The 19390-nt window shown below is 37.7% G+C and overlaps 1 protein-coding gene across 5 annotated transcripts in view; it reads left to right on the plus strand.

Annotated features, from left to right (window-relative positions):
• Positions 1-19390, plus strand: part of CABIN1 (calcineurin binding protein 1) — a 109118-nt gene that overhangs the window by 20116 nt on the left and 69612 nt on the right. For all 5 annotated transcript variants that reach the window (XR_014958561.1, XM_021549888.3, XM_021549890.3 and 2 more), the window contains exons 22-27: positions 1195-1401; positions 1786-1931; positions 4465-4726; positions 6798-7058; positions 7640-7791; positions 9171-9349. Coding sequence is in view for 4 of the 5 variants with exons in the window: in XM_021549888.3 (XP_021405563.3) it covers positions 1195-1401; positions 1786-1931; positions 4465-4726; positions 6798-7058; positions 7640-7791; positions 9171-9349 (1207 nt within the window). In the remaining variant the exon portion in view is untranslated. The remainder of the gene's footprint in view (positions 1-1194; positions 1402-1785; positions 1932-4464; positions 4727-6797; positions 7059-7639; positions 7792-9170; positions 9350-19390) is intronic.

The following is a 19390-nucleotide window of genomic DNA, read 5'->3' on the forward strand; positions in this document are numbered from 1 at the left end:
AGTTTTAGCGGCCAGCCTTGCAGTTTATGAAAGTGAAAAATGTCACTGTTTAAAGTTTGCAAGTACATTATATTATCATTTATTTTGAAATCTCTGATGGTAAATACCTGATAGCTGTTTATGAGAAATGTGAAATTCAGTTGAATTTGGGAGAAGGGCGACTACATAGTGCCTCTGGAAGACGGTGGTAATATTAAGGGAGGAAGAGAAAAATACAGAGCACCAATACAATGTCCTCCCTTGAGAAACATCACTGATTTTGTTCAGAAATCCCAGACTATTTTCCACTTACCAAATGCAAGGGGTCGTAGAATTATCAATCAAAACCATTTTCATACAAGCAAAATTATTGTCTGGCTCTTTTGAACAAATCTTTTAAAATACACAAATACTCTTACAGTACTATTCACTGAGTATTTGGAAATTTTATATGTTATACGTACATCTTACAGAGTGAAGATAATGAAAGAAAGGGGAGAAGTAAGAAAAAGAGAAATATGAGGAGATTACCCTCTGCAACTTCCCTGCTTTTGAGTGCAGAGCAAAATTTACTGTAAGGGTAAAGTGAGCAATAAAAGGAGAAAAGTCTAGCAGAAGAGAACTCTCGATTATTTTGGGTATTTTTACTGCTTTCAAGAAAGAAGAGTGAAGAGAAAATGGGGAGTAAATTCTGGAAGTAACTTTCTGTAGAGATTTCAAAGATTTTTAGGGCTCAGAATTTTCCCATTTCATTGACTCTGATTAATGAAATCTGAATCATGAAAATGATTTGCATTTCATTAACTCTTCTTACTTGGCTCTGAAATGAAAGGGGCAGAGTTCTTCTCCATATTTTACCCATGATCTTAGTGTCACATAGAATGTTTACAATTGATTCTTGCTTATAAACAATTTTTCTGAGCAAGTCTTCTAAGCAAGTAGAATTAATTTATTTTTACTTTATTTTGACTTTAGTGACATACACTAAGTTACAGCAATATCTTTGTCTGTTAAATCAATGAGCAGTATATTGTATTTGTGAGCAGCATAAATTAATAGCACCATAGGTCTATTCTGGGGAGGTTTAGTTTGGTTCCTGCTAGAGTAATGTGTACACTCCTATGAACTAGAAAAGCTATAGAAAACCATCATTAGTAGACTTGAATTTTAGAATTTGAAGTATTTTTCCCCCCTCTCATCTACCTCCCTCTTCAGGTTGATCTGACATGGGAAGATGCTTTGTTCATGTTTGAGTATTTTAAGCCTAAAACTCTTCCAGAATTTGATAGTTACAAAACCAGTACTGTGTCTGCTGATTTGGCCAACCTTCTGAAGAAAACTGCCACAATTGTTCCTCGCACTGACAAGCCTATGCTGAGCCTGGAGACTGTATCTGCCTATATTGAAGGAACGTGCAGCAAGGTATAATTAATTGTTATTTTAAAAAATTAAATTGAGGGGAGTAAAAATTGGCGTTGCTGATTTTATGTTGACTTTGAGATTATTAGTGGGATGATTTATTCCATGATGTTGGGTTTCCTTGGGTAATTGCATTTAAATAAAATAAGAATGATCCCACCAAAGCTTTTAGTCTTTGAATGGTAAAATATAATCAGGATGAGATGTTCATTAGTGTTTGTAAGTGCTCTGTGTATCTTTGAAATGCTTTCAATGGCTTTATATTCAAAACCTTCATATTGTATGATGAAAACCTTCATTTTGTGTGATGATTGTGCTACTTCCTCTACAAGGAAGAAGCAAATGTGTATCTCATTTAATATAAACCCTTGCCTTTTTTATTTTCAGGCACCATCTCTCCCCGAGGGTGCAGACTATTCTCCACCAGTGGTGACTGAGCTGTATTATCTCCTGGCAGATTATCATTTCAAGAACAAAGAACAGTCCAAGGCCATTAAATTTTACATGCACGACATTTGTATTTGTCCAAACAGGTCAGTATTTTTGAATCCTGCTGCATGTCCTTCATTCTTCTCACTTTATTCAGCACTGAAAAGCAGACAACTGGTGTCATGAAGGAAAAAAATGCCCAAACAACCAAAACCTCCACCTGCAATCCATTTTCACAGGTCCATTGTATAATTAAGGGCAGCTCTTAAACAACCCAACAGAGAAAACAAAACCCGAAACACAGGGTTAAATATTTGATTGCTTTGAAATTAAAACCAAAAAATGAAAGGAGGGGTGAAGCTAAATTGAAATAAAGAGTAACTGTGAAGAATGAGCTGTTTGTACCTTTTGTTCTTGCTTTGGCATGTTCATGCATGATAAGGAGTGAAAAATATCATCATTTGCTAAGTGATGATAGCTATAGCACAAATGGCATCCTTTAGTGCATTAATTGCTTAGGCTGACCTCTTCCTAAAAGTGTTGATATTGCTGCTAGAGAACTACACAGGGAATACAAATAAAGTATTTAAGTGATACTTAAACAAAACCACCTTGTTTCTTGGTAATTTACAACTCACTGAAATACCATCAAGACTAAGCTCTCTCATCTTAAAAATAAAGGATGTACTGAATATCTGTCTTCTAAATTAAATTAAATAACCTTTAAATTTACTGATTAAATATAGAGTTTGCATATTAGGTGGTATCATTTTAATTCTCCTTGAAGTTGATAGATCAGGGTCAGTAATTTGATAGATTTGAGACAAGAAGACTGTTTCTAAATCCAGTCATGTAATGGAGACAAAAGGGAGGTGAAGGCACAGAGCAATTTTAGATGTGAAATCTTCAGAGGAAATAGCTGTAGCTTTAATGTTATTGCATCTTTTAGTATGGGACTTGTGACTAGCAAATGGCTAAACCTTTTGTTTAAAGGCAGATAAAGAAATTACCACTCTCACCCCCTTACCCATTTTTCTGCAGTTTTGATGTTCTAAAACTTAAATTCAAAAATAAATGAATGGAATGCATTTTTACTTTAATATGTGGTATTTTTTTGCTCAGAAGATGCCTTATGTGGTAGTATAGTATTTTTGCCCCAGTCAAATTAGTTGGTATTTGTCTGTACTACAGTTCCTGTTTCATTCCCCTCAGGAATCTGACTATTGAGGTCACTTGACCTAGAAATGGGTTTTCAGTTGGAATCAGAAGAAATTGCAGGCAAAAATATGAAAACATTACAGTTGTTGCCTTGGTGCTAAAATCATGGTAAAATTGAAAAACCTCAGAGAAGAGGAACCCTGGTGTTAACCCTGGTGTTAGTGAGGCTGTGGCCTATGGAAACCACCCTTCAGACTGTATTGTCAACAAACAGGGCTGGACTCTCAACAGTCCTTCAGGCAGAAATTACAGTTTTGGTGCATCAGAATTTTGCTACTTGAATGCAGTTTTGGCTTTATGATTTTTATGCTGGGAAATGATGATGATTATTCACAGTTGAGTCCAACAGTACAAGGTGTCATAATGTCTGCTGGCCTACAGGGTGACAACATTTTGACAAGACTGCATGGTTACTGAGAAAAAACAATGGGAGTGCTGCCATTAGAAATATAGATATCCTGGCTTTGCATGGCAAATAAACCTGGATTTTTCATCAGTTTTCCATGTGTGACAGTTACTGGGGACAGTGCTTTGTTAGGAAATCACTTTAAGAAAATCAATATGATTTAGGCCGTACAGCTTATGTTCCACTCTGAGGAGAGGAGGAAGTGCAGAAATCTGTTTTGTGTGATGAAAGGAGGAAAAAGTTGTAGATACAAGAAGACAAATCTTGTCTATGCCTTCAGTGTAATGTTCAGGGGGGGTTTGTTCATGGGTTGTAATAGCCTGAGATGAGAGATGTGGGACTCCAGGCAGCTCTTCAAATGCTGTTTATTGTGTAGAAGATGTTACAGCAGTCTCGGGTGGTGGGTAACAGAGCCACGCCTACAGCTGCCAGCGCCAGCTGCAGACAATTCTGAAGCTGCTTTAGTTCTGGTTACAATGCAGTATGTATTTTTCTTTGCTGATCATCTTAATACATAACAACCAATCAGCATCATACACAACACCTTTACTATTACCTACAGCTTATCATAACTACTGTCATTACCATATTATGGTCATTACTATCCAATCACCTGAGTTAGTATGTTACAGTTTAAGCTTAAAGTTGTTTTTCAGTTTTCTTGCAGTGGAACTTGCCACATTGGCATATTTGTTTGCCTATGGTATATTTCTGCTTTTCCTAAGACCTATTTCTGCTTGGTAGAAACATCTTTTTTGTTTGTGGTCAACATATCCTTTGCTGTAGTCATAAAACCTCCTTCCAGCTCGACTTAACCTTTGCTTTCTTAGTTGTCCAGCAATGGCTCAGCAATTCTCAATTTAGACATCTATTGGTCTTTTATATCAAAACTTGCTTCCATCTCTGTTCTGCTCTCAGGTTCTACGTTCAGAGAGCTTTCTGCCAAGCACACGTATCTGTGAAACTTTCTTGTCAAACTTTCATCTTTCCCAACAATGTTCCTGCCTGCACAGGTTTGACTCCTGGGCTGGGATGGCTCTGGCTCGAGCGAGCCGCATTCAGGACAAGTTGAACTCCAATGAACTGAAGAGTGATGGCCCCATCTGGAAGCACTCTACCCCTGTCCTGAACTGCTTCAAGCGGGCCCTGGAGATCGACAGCTCCAACCTCTCCCTGTGGATCGAGTACGGCACCATTTCCTATGCCCTGCATTCCTTCGCATCCCGACAGCTTAAGCAGTGGAAAACGGAGCTTCCCCCTGAAGTTGTGAAGCAGGTGGGATCTAACAGAGAGAGTATAACATTTTAAATATTTAAAACTAGCTTTTCTAACATAGTAAATATTTAAATTACGTATTTGCATGCTATATTCTACATATGAGACCGTATGGTTGCTTAGTAATGTTGGAAATTCCAATATTCATATAATATGGTGGTGTCAAGTAGCATTTGAAGGCGGGCTTTTTCCTTTCTTTTTCTTGTGTAAAATCAGTTTGAGCCTAATCTTCAAATTGTCTTTTGAAGATGACACATAATTATTGTAACCTTCTGGAAATTATATTTACCTTTCCTTTCTGTAAATGTCATACAATGTTTCCAGGAAAAGGTGAAATGCATAAATACTGAAATAGTGAAGAGATCAGAAATTACTCTGATACCTGTGTCCACATGTAATCTCTTATATCTAAAGACCTCTCCCCTTTTTCTGTGGGTTGGGCCATTTACCTAAACAAAAGATCAAAATGAGAAGATTGATAGAATTTCCATTGAAAACATTGTTATGAAATCATTATCTCTTTCTGTGTAAGGGAGGTGAAAAAGATTATTAAGAAGTTTATTGCTAAACCAAAATGAACAATTCTAAATACACTGTGACAGTGATAAGAGTTGCTTGGAAAAATGTGAGCTCCAGTGAACTCCATTTCTGATCTAGCTATTCTGATTTCCAAATGTTACCTACTCTGCAGCTGGAAGCACAGTGAAAAAAAGGAAGTGCTGGTGCTCTGCTGTAATTTGTAAAACTTTCAGTGTTTGAACTAGAGAGATCAGTGCTGGGAGCACCTTTTGCTTCTGGGAGAAGTATTGACAGGAGGTGGTGAGTGTCACATCTGAGCTGCCTCCAGCACTGCATTAACACTGCACTTCCCACAGGCACTTCCTTGCCTGAGAACAAAGCTGATGTCAGCCTGTATCAAAAGGGAACAAATAGCTTATTAAAAAATATGTTTGAAATAACAATAGAGATTTCTTCTGGAGGGTTATTGCATCCAACAACTCCAAAGTGAGCTCCTCATAAAATTAAGTTTACTACATTTTTTGTCTTTGCCCTATCAGAAGTTTGGTCTTATGGTCTTGCAGCCTCTTGGCAATGAGGGATTTGTTGAAAAATTCCAGGGATAGTGCTGGACTTACTTCATATTATCAGATAAAAGGAGCAATACAGAGCAGCCATCTGAAGTTGAGTATTAAATGAGAATGTTTGTTTAGGACTACTTAAGTCTTCCTTTTTTCAAGTGAATATATTAAAAATGCATAATTTAGTAAGAAAAGCTCTATTATACTAAAAGATAAATTGAAGCAATTTCATCTCATTTCCACAGATATATCTCTTCAGGTATGTGTTTCTCATACATAAAAACCTTATTATTCTCTTCTTCTTACAAAATGCTTAGGAAAGGAAAGGTTATGTTTTAGTTCTTGGTTATAGCCACACAGCTTAAATTTATAAACTTCATTTTCAAAGAGGGAAAATTACATTAATGCATCTTTTGACCTAGTTTTTTTTACATGAATTTATTGGCATTTAACTTTAATTTATGCTGCTGGTTTTAATATTTTTTGATGGGGTGGGGAGAATATTCATCTCAAAATTTAATACATTGCAAGCAAGATGAAACACTTTTCTTCACAAACAAGAGTGGTCCATAGTGGCTTTAGCAGACTTCAGTTGCAGAACAAAGCAAATAATTTTTTTCTTTGAAGAGTTAAGATAATTACAGCTGCGAAAAAGCAGTAGAATTTCTGTAGACATGAATATTGGGTTGTTATTTTTCAGATATCGATATAAATACATATAAATATATATAGATATAAGTATTTTTTCTGTCTTACTATTTTGTTCTGGTTGTTTGTGCCAGCAGTTACCAGAGTGAACGCAAACCTATCCATAAGCACATTCTGTGGGCTGTTGGGGTGTGTTTCACCACTTGGGATGTATTTGATCACTTCTGCATCTTTTCGGTGTGAAGTGTTTAAAGGCTGTGCCGTGTTCATGTGCTTGTACCCGTTTTTGGGGTTTGCCACGTGAGCTGCAGTGACCTGGTGTGCTGTGTTGTGCCCCGTGGCAGATGGAGGAACGCAGGGACAGCATGCTGGAGACAGCCAAGCTGTGCTTCACGTCGGCGGCGCGCTGCGAGGGCGACGGCGACGAGGAGGAGTGGCTCATCCACTACATGCTGGGCAAGATAGCTGAGAAGCAGAAGCAGCCTCCCGTGGTGTACCTGCTGCACTACAAACAGGCAGGCCATTACCTGCACGAGGAGGCTGCTCGCTACCCAAAGAAGATTCACTACCACAACCCACCAGAACTTGCCATGGAAGCGTTGGAGGTAAAAGAATGTTGGATGTGTAGGCTCTAAGTCTTCTTCTCTACAGGTTGGTAGGCACTTGTAGATGGTGTTCTGTGTTGGGAAATGTTTGCAAGACACACTTGGAGAGTGAAATGGAGCCTGGTTTCATTTCAAAGGCAATTTGGACAGGTGGGTAGCAATTCCACTTCTGAATTTTGCTGCACACAGTTCATTGGTTTTTATAAAAATCAAACCCTTGATAGGATTCACAGGCATCTTGTTCCTATGGAGGCACAGGTTCATGCATGAGGTGGGACCTTTGCTTTCACTGGGTTTTCTGGTAAAGGCAGTGACTCTAGAACATACCCAGTGGTCACTTGGCCCGCAGCGAGGCCAGTTCTGCTTTCTTTGTTGTGTTCCATAGGTTATGGTTATAAAATTTGTACAGTGTTAAGATTTTGTAATTTAAAAGCAACTTTCAAATGCAGGGAAAGTTTAATTCAGGTAAGTTTAGGTGACAGGTAGCTAACTCCTGCAGATTCTGTAGAGAAAGGACTATTTGTAATAGATTACAGAGCTACAAATTCTTTACTGACCAAAAGGACTTTGGTGTTTTTTAGGTATATTTTCGACTTCATGCTTCTATTTTGAAACTTGTGGGGAAACCAGACTCTGGAGTAGATGCAGAGGTTCTTGTTAGTTTTATGAAAGAAGCTTCCGAGGGACCCTTTGCCAGGGGTGAGGAGAAGAACACCCCAAAAGTTGCAGAAAAGTGAGTGCTAGCTTCCAGCAGTATCCTCTGAATGAATGCTGATAAACTATTGTACAAAAAGCTATTAAAATGAAGCTGAATAAAATATAAACAAAGTGAATAAAATTTATGCTAATGTTTGCAGTTTTCAGGTACCATGAATAAGATTAAATGCTACTCTGAGATCTCAATAAGTGGCACAGAGGAAATGGGAGGGGAAGAAACAATTTTGATCTTGTGATCCATTTGGAAGCCACTGTTTTTATTTATTCATAAATTTTATTTTTAAAATCAACAGTTGAAAAATGCAAACACAAATTACATTCGCTTATAGGACAAGAGATTTTGGTCCTTACAATTTTTCTCATTAACAACTGCAACATAAAGAAGAGTTTACTATTGACCAGTGATAAGGGAGTGTCATGGTGGAGAAACTTCATAATTACAAATTTCCCTGGGCAGCTGCTAATCATAAAAATTGAGAACCACAAAAAACTATTTTTCCTCTTATTAAAAAAAAAATCTCCATAACATTGACAAAAAAAACTTTCTCTCCCTAAATAAACTAAAAAAAAAAAACCCTATTTGAAAAGTAATAAACTAAAATTTTAAAATTTTATTTCTGTACATTATCAATAAGAAAAAAACTTATTTTAAAAAGTTTTCTAAAAAATGTATTTTAATTCTTTCTACTTTTTTTGATTACTATTAATAAAGTTTTCTTTATACCCTTTTAAAGTTTTAAATCTACTTTACCTTTCTCCTAATCCTATCTTCCTACCTCACAACAAGAAATTAATACATAAGTGATTAACCAACACTAAAACCCACAACACTCATCAATACATTAAGTTAAAAATACATTAAGTTAAAAATACATTAAGCTAAAAATACATTAAATTAAAAAATCTTAAATTAACAAACCAAAACCACTGCAGGGAGGAAGATAACTTGTACTAAAAATTCTTTATTTAGAATTTCTCAATGAATGTTGCCCTGATTTTTAAAAGTGTTAAGTTTTCTTTTACAGTTCTTTTGAAAGTTTTCTTTTAGTTTTCTATACCTCCTGATGTTTACATACTTCTACTGGAGTTCTCATGCACTGTTCATGTAAATAATGATTGTTTTGCATTCTTCTCTGTGGGAGAATTGATGGACTGTTGGTTTGACCAGTGTGGTTGGAGAGGTGGCAATTTCATCCTCCAATCCCCTGTCACTTTTGGAATTCTATATATTGCGAGGTCAGCAATACAATTGGCTCTTTTTCTCTTTGGAACTTACTAAGACTCTGTGTACTCACTTCGTGTCCAACAGCGACAAGTAGTGAGTTTCAGTTGCTGTATTGGAAATGTTGTAAGAACATGTATATAAAGACTTCCCCTTTCTTCTCGCCCTCCCAGAGAAAAACCTTGCTTGATAGATGAAGACTCTCACTCCTCAGCTGGAACAGTGCCAGGCCCTGGGACTTCCCTCCCCTCCTCCTCGGGTCCAGGTCTGACATCCCCACCTTACACAGCCACTCCAGTTGACCACGATTACGTCAAATGTAAAAAACCCCGTCAGCAGGCAACGCCGGACGGTACAGTCCCTGTTCTCAATTCTGCCAGCAGGGAGGTGCTCTGAGCTCAGCATGGGGGGTTTGACCAGTTTGCTCAAACTGCTCAAGGAGGGTGAGGGGTCTGTGGTATCACGGGCAATATTGAAGCTCATTATCTTTTTATATATTCAGTGCCTTAAATAAAATCGATGTACAGTCAGAGCTTTAAATACAAAACTCAAAGTTGTCACCTGCCACCACTGGTACTTGTCATTTAGTCAAAATGGTAATGTTGGTAGGAGGAGTATGAGCTCACTGAATTTTCAGTGATTTTTGTTCTCTTCAGAGCTCTTTAGGAAAGATGTGGGTTCAAACTTTAGAAGGCTGGACACTGTTTCGGCCTGTGTGAAATGAATGGTGAAAATTTAAACTGGTTCCAACAAGACAAATTGGTAAAAAAACAACACAAGCCAGTATTACAATTTCTTGAAGGAGGCAGGTGGCAACTATTTTGAATATATTGTGATTCAGCACGAAGTGATTTGCATGACAGTCCAGTAGATTTCATCTTTTAATTTTTATTTATCATTTACAATGACTGGTTAGCAGCTCATCTTTGAATATAAAGTGATAAAATAAATAATTGGCTTATAAGTGCAAGAAGAAGGGGGGTGGTGTCATAGTGTTAATGAAGCTTTTGCAATTGCATATATAATAGAAATTAAGTTACAATTTCAGTAACCTGAGTTTATTATTTGGCTAGGAATTTGATTCTAATTCTAATCTTCCAGACATTTGTTTATCCATCTGGATCTATGAGTATCAGCACTCAAGGAGTAAAATACCTACAGTGTTTAGCTTGGTGTTGTTAGACTGTGCCAGGCCCCACAGAAATGCTTTGCTTGATATAAATTTATTTCTGGAGGGTGGGCTGCTTCCTATTGTCATTTTCTGAATAATGGAAATTGTAAATAACTTGGTTTACATGGTTTTGAAACAAATGTTCGTATACCTGAAATTTTTTCAGGGTGAATTTATTTCTTTTCTTCAACAATTCTTGGTGCAATTGACAGAAGCTCTTTTATTTCTCTCATTATATTGAACAGAGAAATGTTTGTTTTGTTACTGCTTGCATTTCACTTGGGACTAATTCATTAGACTGTTTTGAAATCATTTGTAGTGTGGAGGTGTCAATGGGTTATGTAGTGATCAGGCTCTTTTATTGGCTTTTTGATTTCTTTTTACACAACAGCATAGAAGAGAGCAAATATTTAAATATTTCTTAAGTAATATTCCCTGTGGGGGGCATTTCTGCCTAGGACTACATCTGCTTAGGTCCTGAAGAGTGTCTCAGTTCTCCCAGGAGAGCCATAAGCTAGATAAATATTCAGTGTGTGTGCTTTGGAGCTCCTCTCCAGTGAGGCACGCTGGGCTGCGGCAGCCGAGGGCCCGGTGGGAGCGGAGGCGGCTGCTGAGCCAAGCCTGAAGGTGCAAGTGCAGGAACATCTGCCTCTGCCAGGGCTGCAGGAGCAGTGCCTGGATCTGCAAGCTGAGCCTAGCTGGGACTGAGCTTTGTGCTGTCAAAGCAATTCCAAATGTCAGCTGCTGGAAGAGGCAGAGTTTGGGTGATCTTCAGGAAGGCTGTGTGTAACCATGACAAGGAGAATTGCAGAGTACTGCATCATTCATAATGTTTTGTAAGTTGCTGGCACAACTAAACCCTGGATACAGCATATTGAAGAACCCCAGGAAAGTGAAATATTTGCCTTGAGGCTGTTACAGATGGAAGAGCTAACAGGCTGAGCTAACAGGCTCAGAAGTCTTCCACTTTTATATTATTACATATACTGTGCTCTTCTGCATGCATTTGCATTTTACTAGTTTTAAAATACATACTTTTGAAGTAAAATGCTCTTGACATCTTACACATAATCACATCACTGAAGAAAGCTGGCACCAGCATTTCCATTGTACCATTCCTAAAAATAGCAAGAAAGTACTCATTGTTTGACTACTCTTTGGATTATTTTTTTAACCATTCTGACAGGAACAAAGCAGTCTATATTGTTGTTCAGAAATTAGTAAGTTGACCAAAATTCAGCCTAGGTATTTATTCTTTCTGAGGCTTGACAATACTCTTATTTACTCTTTCATTGATATTGTTGATCATAGATGGCATAGGTAAAGTAAGGGTGTACAGTTTTACACACTTTTCATATACTATCATAAGCAAGATGCTGTTGGGATTATTACTGACCTCAGACTTTTTTTGACCATTTCTGTCTTCTGTCCTTTGAGAAAACATGACCTGTGAGGAAAGAGAAAAGGAATTGCAATGGTTTGTCTGCAAAGAAGAAGGCTCAGGGGAGACATGACAGCAGAGTAACCTAAATAGTGTTGGAAGCTGCACTAAGAATTAGAGGCAAAACCCCATGGATATCCATGTTCATGGAAGACAGAACAGATGATATTGCACTTAAATTGCATTTTCATTCTGAACATTAGAAAACTGTGTTAGAGTAGTCTTAGGAAATTCTGGTTTTGTATAACCCTGCAATATTTAGCACTGGAAGTCATTAAAAAGTGGCAATGCAGCTGTCTGCCAGGCATGATGGAGATACAATTTATCCTGATGGACAGAGGAATGGACTAGATGAACACTTGCAGTTCCTTCTGAACTGTACTTACTCTGTTAATTTTGTGGGTTTTGTGGGTTTGGGTTTTGGTGAGCTTGTTAGTTTAGTGCCTTCTAGAGCAGTGAGTTATCTCATTACAAGCTGGAGATAATTGCTGTACAGCAAAACATCTTTTCTTGAAAATACTGGGGTTCTGAACTTCAAACATTTATCTGTGAACAGGTGAAGCTGTGAGGGCAGTCTTACTTAGAATACATTATATTTGAAAGTGTCATAGTTCTGTAGCTCTCTAGGATGTTTTGCTGGTAGAAGATGATGACTGGGATATGCAGAAATCACTGATAAAGTTGAGAGCATTAAGAGGCTTCAGATCCAGTGAATGCAATGCTGGTGATACTAGTTTTAAGTTGTGTATTTAATGAAAATAGTAGAAAGGAACCAGTAAATACAACTTGGAAAGTAACTAAACTTCTTTTTTCTTGTGGCAGCTGCTAGCACATATCTCCTTCAAGGAGACAAAGTATTGCTGAGTGGCAGCTGTTATTTGCTGGCTGACTTGCTGCTGTCATGTGTGTAAAATGGGCAGCTTCCTTTCTCTTTTCTTGTCCTTCCATTTGGCAACATCTTTTCTTTCCTTCTGTTAATCCCTTCTTTCCTGTCATCACCCCTGCCTATTGCTACTTTATAACCTTCCAAAGTGAAAACTTCCATTTGAAGTCTGAAGCGTAAGTTCAGACTCTTATTTTCTAAGAGCAAAATAAGAAACAGGAAAACCCAGGAACTTGCCCAGTTCACTCAGGCACTGGGACTTTCATTACCTGTGCTGTTACTGTGTTTACACAGCTAAATGGTCAGTGTTACATAGCAAAACAGATAAGCTCTCTGTCCTCCTCCATACAGACTGGATGTATGTAGTCAGTAAAGTTATTCCAATAAAAGCAATAGAGCTAGTTCAGAAAGCAGGAAAAGTAGTAAAATTTGAAAAAAAAGTCTGAATAAGGAATCTGTTTCCCAAAAAGTAGACTGGGAGATTGTTTAGGAGTCTTTTTTGCTGTAATATGCCTTTGTTGTGTTGATACTCAATTCCATATTCCTGTGGTGGTATGCAGATGATGTATCCATGGCTATTGCAGTGTTAAAATGTTGTGTTGTTTAAGTCTTCATCCATGTCATGTAGTATGTCGTGTGTAGTTAGACTTAATTGTCCTTTTTTGTGTTTGTCTTTGCCTGATTGCTTTTGCAACCAATATTGCCCGTGCTGCCTCTAACCTTTACACAAATCTCTGTTCCCCAGGCATTCTCTTCCTGCTTTTACCTGTCACGGCTTGCTTTTAATAATTGGCAGAACCTGCATGATAAACTCACTGGGAAAGGCTCCTTGCTTCGTGCTGTGGGAGAAGTCTCACTCCATAGTTTGTCGGTCTGTAATTCTGCAAATGTGATGAAGATGCACAGTTTTTGTAAATGGGGGTTCTCAACATCCTGATGAGACAAAGGTGATCTCTGAGCAACTTCTTGCACCAGGTTGTCACTCCTGCTTAACTAAACCAGCTTCTGGGATGGAGTGGATGTTTCTGTGCATAAAAAGAACATCCACTTTGCATTTTGGAACATTAAAAGCTTGCCCTTAAAATTCTCTCTCTTCAGCAGTTAAAAATGAAATCTTTGGGTCTGCAGTGCATGTCCTGTTCTGGCACGTGGTGCTGGATGTTCATGGGGACTGCATACTGGACTCCATGAATAATGAATCACAGCCAGTTTATTGCAGTGTGCTCCATTTTTACCTTTCCCCAATTTAACCTCTCTCTGATTAGTACAAGTGTCACACTGAGATGTAGTGTGAGATTATGTAAAAAGCATTTGTCCAAATAAATGGGACACGGGTGAGATACTCTGGTGCTCTGCTCTTGAAGACAGAACAGCAATATAGGACTGTAAGTTATGGAAACACATTCTGTGTTCGGTACAGCCAGACAAAATATAGACTCTCATCTTTGACTCATGTTAAAAGAGAACTCCCTTTGAATTGCTGTCCTCAAATTAACCTACTCCCATGCAAATCTTTGCAATTCTTTTGTTTTTTAATAATGTGCAAATGCCTTTTGATGCAGAGCTAAATGTTGTCTTCCGTTATGGGTGGAATCTGTTTGCAGAATGAGAATTCTGTGATACATCATGTTTCTGACTGCAGACCAGTAGAGAAAAATGCTCATATGTTCAAGTGAAGAGGGGAGAGTGGTGCCAGGCAGGACAAAGAGAGTCTGTACCTTCACAGCCTGTGAACAGCCCACTTTTATTGCATGAGACAAGATTTTTTTTTCAGTTATATATAGTTGCTTATTCATAAGCTCTGAACTGTGCAGCAGGATGTTTTGTTTCTGCAAATTGAGTTAGCATATGTATAGAGCTCTGTAGAAAGGGTTTCTATGCCACTCATATCTAATTTTTTGACTTGGAACTGATTGTTTATCATGATTCAGATACCTTCTTACAGTAACTGGATGCACATTTTCCTTCACATGTTTAAGACTGACAAAGATATCATTAAGAAGTGAGTTTGGTTTTCTGAGCCTTTTACATGCTCCTGTATGTAGGTGTTTCAGAGGTCTTCTCCATCTTCCTTTTAACTTCCAGAAAGTTTCAAAAGAAGATTACTGAGCTGCATAGTAAATAATTGTCAAAGGCAGAACACCTCATTGTCATTGGCACCATGAAGCTGTGCATAAATTCTGTAATTCTGTACCTGGTCATCGTGCTTAGCAGTGAGAGCTCTGGCACTGGGATTGTCTGAGCTGGTTCAGGTCACTCACACTGTGACACATCACCCTCCTTGTCCCTGCTCAGTGCTGGGGGGGCTCAGTTTGGGTCACTCACTGTGACACATCACCCTCCTTGTCCCTTCTCAGTGCTGGGGGGGCTCAGTTTGGGTCACTCACCATGACACATCACCCTCCTTGTCCCTGCTCAGTGATGAGGGGGCTCAATTTGGGTAACAAGGCTTATGGATGGTGCACAGGGCTGCTGTGGGAGGCTGCTGGCACAGGGTAATGCTGCTGCCTGAGCCTGTTTCCTGTTGTATTTTAAAATTAAACAGTCATTTATGCTCCCCAGAGTTGAGCACAACTTTGTCCTGGTGATGGGGTGGCCAGCAGGGGCTGTGCCCAAATGCTGAGGGAGCAGTGACAGTGACATGCTGATGGCTGTTTCTGCTTGTGGAGAAACAGTGGGGAACAGGGATTTTTGAAGTCAAGCCATTAAACCTATTCCATTCAGGATAAGATTAGTGTTAAAATGCTCTTAAGCATGGGATTAAGGCAAACAGACTTCAGATCTTTTTTCTAACATCTGTGACAGATGTGTTTTAGTAATGACAGTGATTTAACAATCCATGTGACTGACAGGACCTCTGGGTGATGCAATAAAGGTCTTGGCAGTACAGATGAATACACAAGTTCTTTCTTCCCAATGCCATCTTTCTGATAATAATTAATATTTTTTTACTAATTTCTTTGAAAGTTAACAAGATTCTTCATTTGACCTGTTTAAATCTCCTGTCCAAAGCTGCTCTTTTTCACCTTTTGACAGCATAGGGGATGTTATCTGACACAGATTTGAAATGAAATGTCACAAATTGAGGACATTATGAGAAATGAGGTAAAAGAAACTTGCTTTCAAGTGCCATTTTCTGAAATTTTTAGAGATAAGCATGAAGTATTAACTTTACATCAAATTGAGATTTCAGCTCATTGGGTTGTTTGAAATATTCCTAAAACTTAGTAATGATGCAATGAAACAAAATATAATAATACCAAGGAGAAACATCTGCTATTAGATCATATTTTTCATAAGAATGTAGTTACAGTTACTTATGCACAATTTAGTAGAACTTTCTCCCTAGTCTCTTCATTTCCGCTCCAGATAATAATTTTGGGACATTAATACCCAGCTGTGTTTTTATCTTAGCTTTTGAAGTAATAGGAAACTTTATAGGGAGGGACCTCAAAAGAACATTTAGTTCTTGATTTACCAATCTCTTACAACGAGGGACCACCCCAGCTTTTTGGAAAAGCTTGCATTATTGCTATTGCTGGGTGGAGAAACTCAGAAAATAGGTCAACAAAATATAAAAACATAAAAAAATAAAATATTTTTAACAATATAAAAATACTTTTTAATACTTTAACTCTTAAATTACACTGGGTTGCATTAAATTGTGTCTAATCATTTCAGAAATTATTAAGAAGCACCGATGTTCTCTGTGGATTTGTGTCATTCAGAAGGGCAGGTGTTGAGAGCAGTTGGGAATTTGGAATTCATTCTCGTGCCTCATGCACTGCAGTCTTTGGCACGTAGGTTAAGTAGCACTAATGACTGTCTCAACTGCACTCAGCTCTTACCAGAGAAAGGAAAAGCTTCATAGCATAACAAATGTAAAATATATGCTATATTTTTATTTTTATAAAAGAGATGCATTTGGCAGCTAGGCAAGAAGATAATAGTACTTTCACATATACAGAATATGGAATTTTTTTTTTTTTTTCGAAAACCAGAGTTGCCAATAGTTCTCTATTGCATACTGCAATATTTAGGTATTGACAGAGCTTTTTATTATATTAAGGAACATCTTGGGTAACCTAAGAAATGATGGCTATTTTGTCTGCCTGTCTTCAAAAGCCCACAGTGACGCTGTAGGTTGGTTCACTGTGCTATTTTCTAACTATGTGTAGCAGTTTAGATAGAGATGAGGGGAAAAAAAGTCAATTTTCTTGCTGCAGTTAAAACCTATTGCCTTTTGCACTGTACCTAATGAATATGAACAGCAATTATTGTATTTTTATTTTGGTTAATCATATGTATTTGGAAATTCTCCCTCATCTTTTTAAGAGAAGTCCAATTCTCCTGGTAATTTTCATATGTCATCTCATTAATCTCTCATTTTTATCCTCTCCTCTGAATTAATTTTTCCCTATTTCAGTGTCTTTTTAAAAATGTGGGTCCCAAATACAGACACCGTAATTAAGTTTAATTTTCATTAGTGATCAGTAGAACAGGAAGACTCTTACATATTTTTTCTGTGAAATTACTGATTACACATTCAAGAGTGCAGCTTTGCTGAGGTGTGTTTAGAGTAGCCTGACATTTTGGCCAGTTCTGGTTTGAGACACAAATTCATCACAAATTCATTTGTGTCACTGTGTGTGCTGGGATCCACTCACACATTTTCTACTCCTGATTGTGTTACCTTTTTTGTACTTAGAGAAGGATTTATTTATTTATGCTCAAATAATTCTGTGGAAAATGAAGGCTGGCTGGCTCCCAGCTTTGACCTTTCATCTTTTGTAAAGATAAGTACTACACTTTGTTTGACATTCCCTGGGACTTTACCCATCCTCTGTGATTTCTGAGAAATTAATACTAATAATTGGTGGCTGCTGCTAATTTCTGGAATACTCCAGAGTTTTCCATCTGGCTCACTTAGTCTGAAACTATCTGCTGCATTCAAGGAATATCTAATATAATAGAAAGTCTCAATAGTCTCAATAGTCATCTTCCTCTGGTTTCCAGTGATTAAGGAGCATGATGTTAATATATTTATTTTTTAAATAGAGTTAATGTATTGAAAGAAAAGGAGATTAAACATCCCTACCTAGACCCACACTCATTTAAGCAGAAATTTCAAATTAAATTAGCTAGCTAATTGTAAGGAGGTGTTTACATTTGTTCCCATAAGGAAAAGCTCATGCATACATTTGAAATCTAATGTGTTGAATCATTGTCTATCTTTGCATGATAAAAAAGTACTGTAATTTCCCAGTGATCTGATCTCACCCAGGCATATTGGTCTGGCACTTCTTGATTTACATCTGTCATAACCCATCATCAGAACTGACCTGCAGGCTTGTGGCAACATCTGGAAATTTGCAATTTTTTTTTCCCTAGATGAGTAATTCAGCTTCTCTGCCACAGATACAGAAACTTCTCTTAAAAAAATATCAAGAGAACTCCTGTAAATGGTTTTCCTGATGTCAACTGGGAGTTCAATAGTATCGATTTGTACCACAGAAAGTTATTAAAGCTTTATAACTGAGTCATTTAAAGCTTGACTGACCTCTCTTCAGAATCCTTCTCTTCCCATTCTTTATAATTATATTCTTTCTGTATAAAACTTGTCATCATTAACCAGCTTATATAGCTTCCAATTAGGAAGCAAATACTGTTCCCCCATTCTTTTTCAAGATATAGTTTTATCAAGATATGCTCACTGAAAGGGAAGGTTTTCTTTGTGTGGTAGTGAAAAACCTACAGAGTGCATCAAATTTGGTTTAAATTCATTGGAGTCCTAATAAGCAGAACATGATCTGCAAGCTGAAGGTTTGCAGAGGGGTTTATCTTGATAAAATAAATTCATAGGAGGCCCTTAGCTCTCTCCTGAACAAGTGCAATTCAGATGGAACAGAAGAAATTTAATTAAATTATCCGCTCATCTCAAAGCAAGGGCTTTTGCTTTGTTAATTTTCTTTCTTGATCTTATCAATAAAATTAGTGAATCAGAATGCAGTGGAACTACCTAGACAATGGATGTAACCCCCTCCTGGTTATGCCATTTCTGTATAGAATCATAAAATGATTTGGGTTGGAATGGACCTTTAAAGATTGTCTAGTCCCACACCCCTGCAATGAGCAAGGTCACCTTTAACTAGATCACAGAATCAAGTATCAGTATCTTAAGAAGAAATTTGAAATAATTCTTGTGGATTCCAGATTTAAAGGGAATTCCCTGTAATGGAATTTTATACTGAACACTAAATTATGTTGGCACAATATGGAAAAATGCCAGTTTCCCCTTTCAGTGGGAATGTGCTGGTCTCTTTCTGTCAGAGACTAAGCTGTGTTCTTTAGTCATGCAGGATTGCCTCTGATAACCCTTGATGTAAAGAACTTGGGTTGTATCTGGCAGGTTTCAGACATGAGTGGGAGGTTTTCACTTGCCTGTTCTGAGGTGTGTTTTATCCCCCCCGATAAAGTCACAATGCCTGTTCCTGTGCAGATTAACAGCTTAGTTGTGACTGTACTGCAGTCAGCAGCCGCTGCTCCACTCTGTCAAGGTAAAATCACTTCTGCTATTCTTCTGTGCTGCCTTGAAGTCCAGTTTCCCTGTCTGTGTTAGGCCAAGTTCTTTGATGTGTCGTTTATTTGCCATATTAAATCACCTTTCAGAATGTTTGTTGAATAGCATCTTACACCTGCAAGATAGTTTGCATCAGAGATCACTCCTGCAAGTCTTTGCCTTCTATTTGTATCTTTTTTTCATTCTTTCATGAGAATTTTTACCAGTATTGTTCTTCATGGTTTTCTCTTGTCAATTGAACTTTGCTTGTGTCAGGTTCAAAATTATACTGGGTGCTTTTCAAGGCAAATGGTAAACTTTGGAGATTTTACAGGGCCA

The sequence above is a fragment of the Lonchura striata genome, chromosome 15, assembly GCF_050655825.1.
Source record: "Lonchura striata isolate lonStrDom1 chromosome 15, ASM5065582v1, whole genome shotgun sequence".
Classification (NCBI taxonomy): Eukaryota; Metazoa; Chordata; class Aves; order Passeriformes; family Estrildidae; genus Lonchura; species Lonchura striata.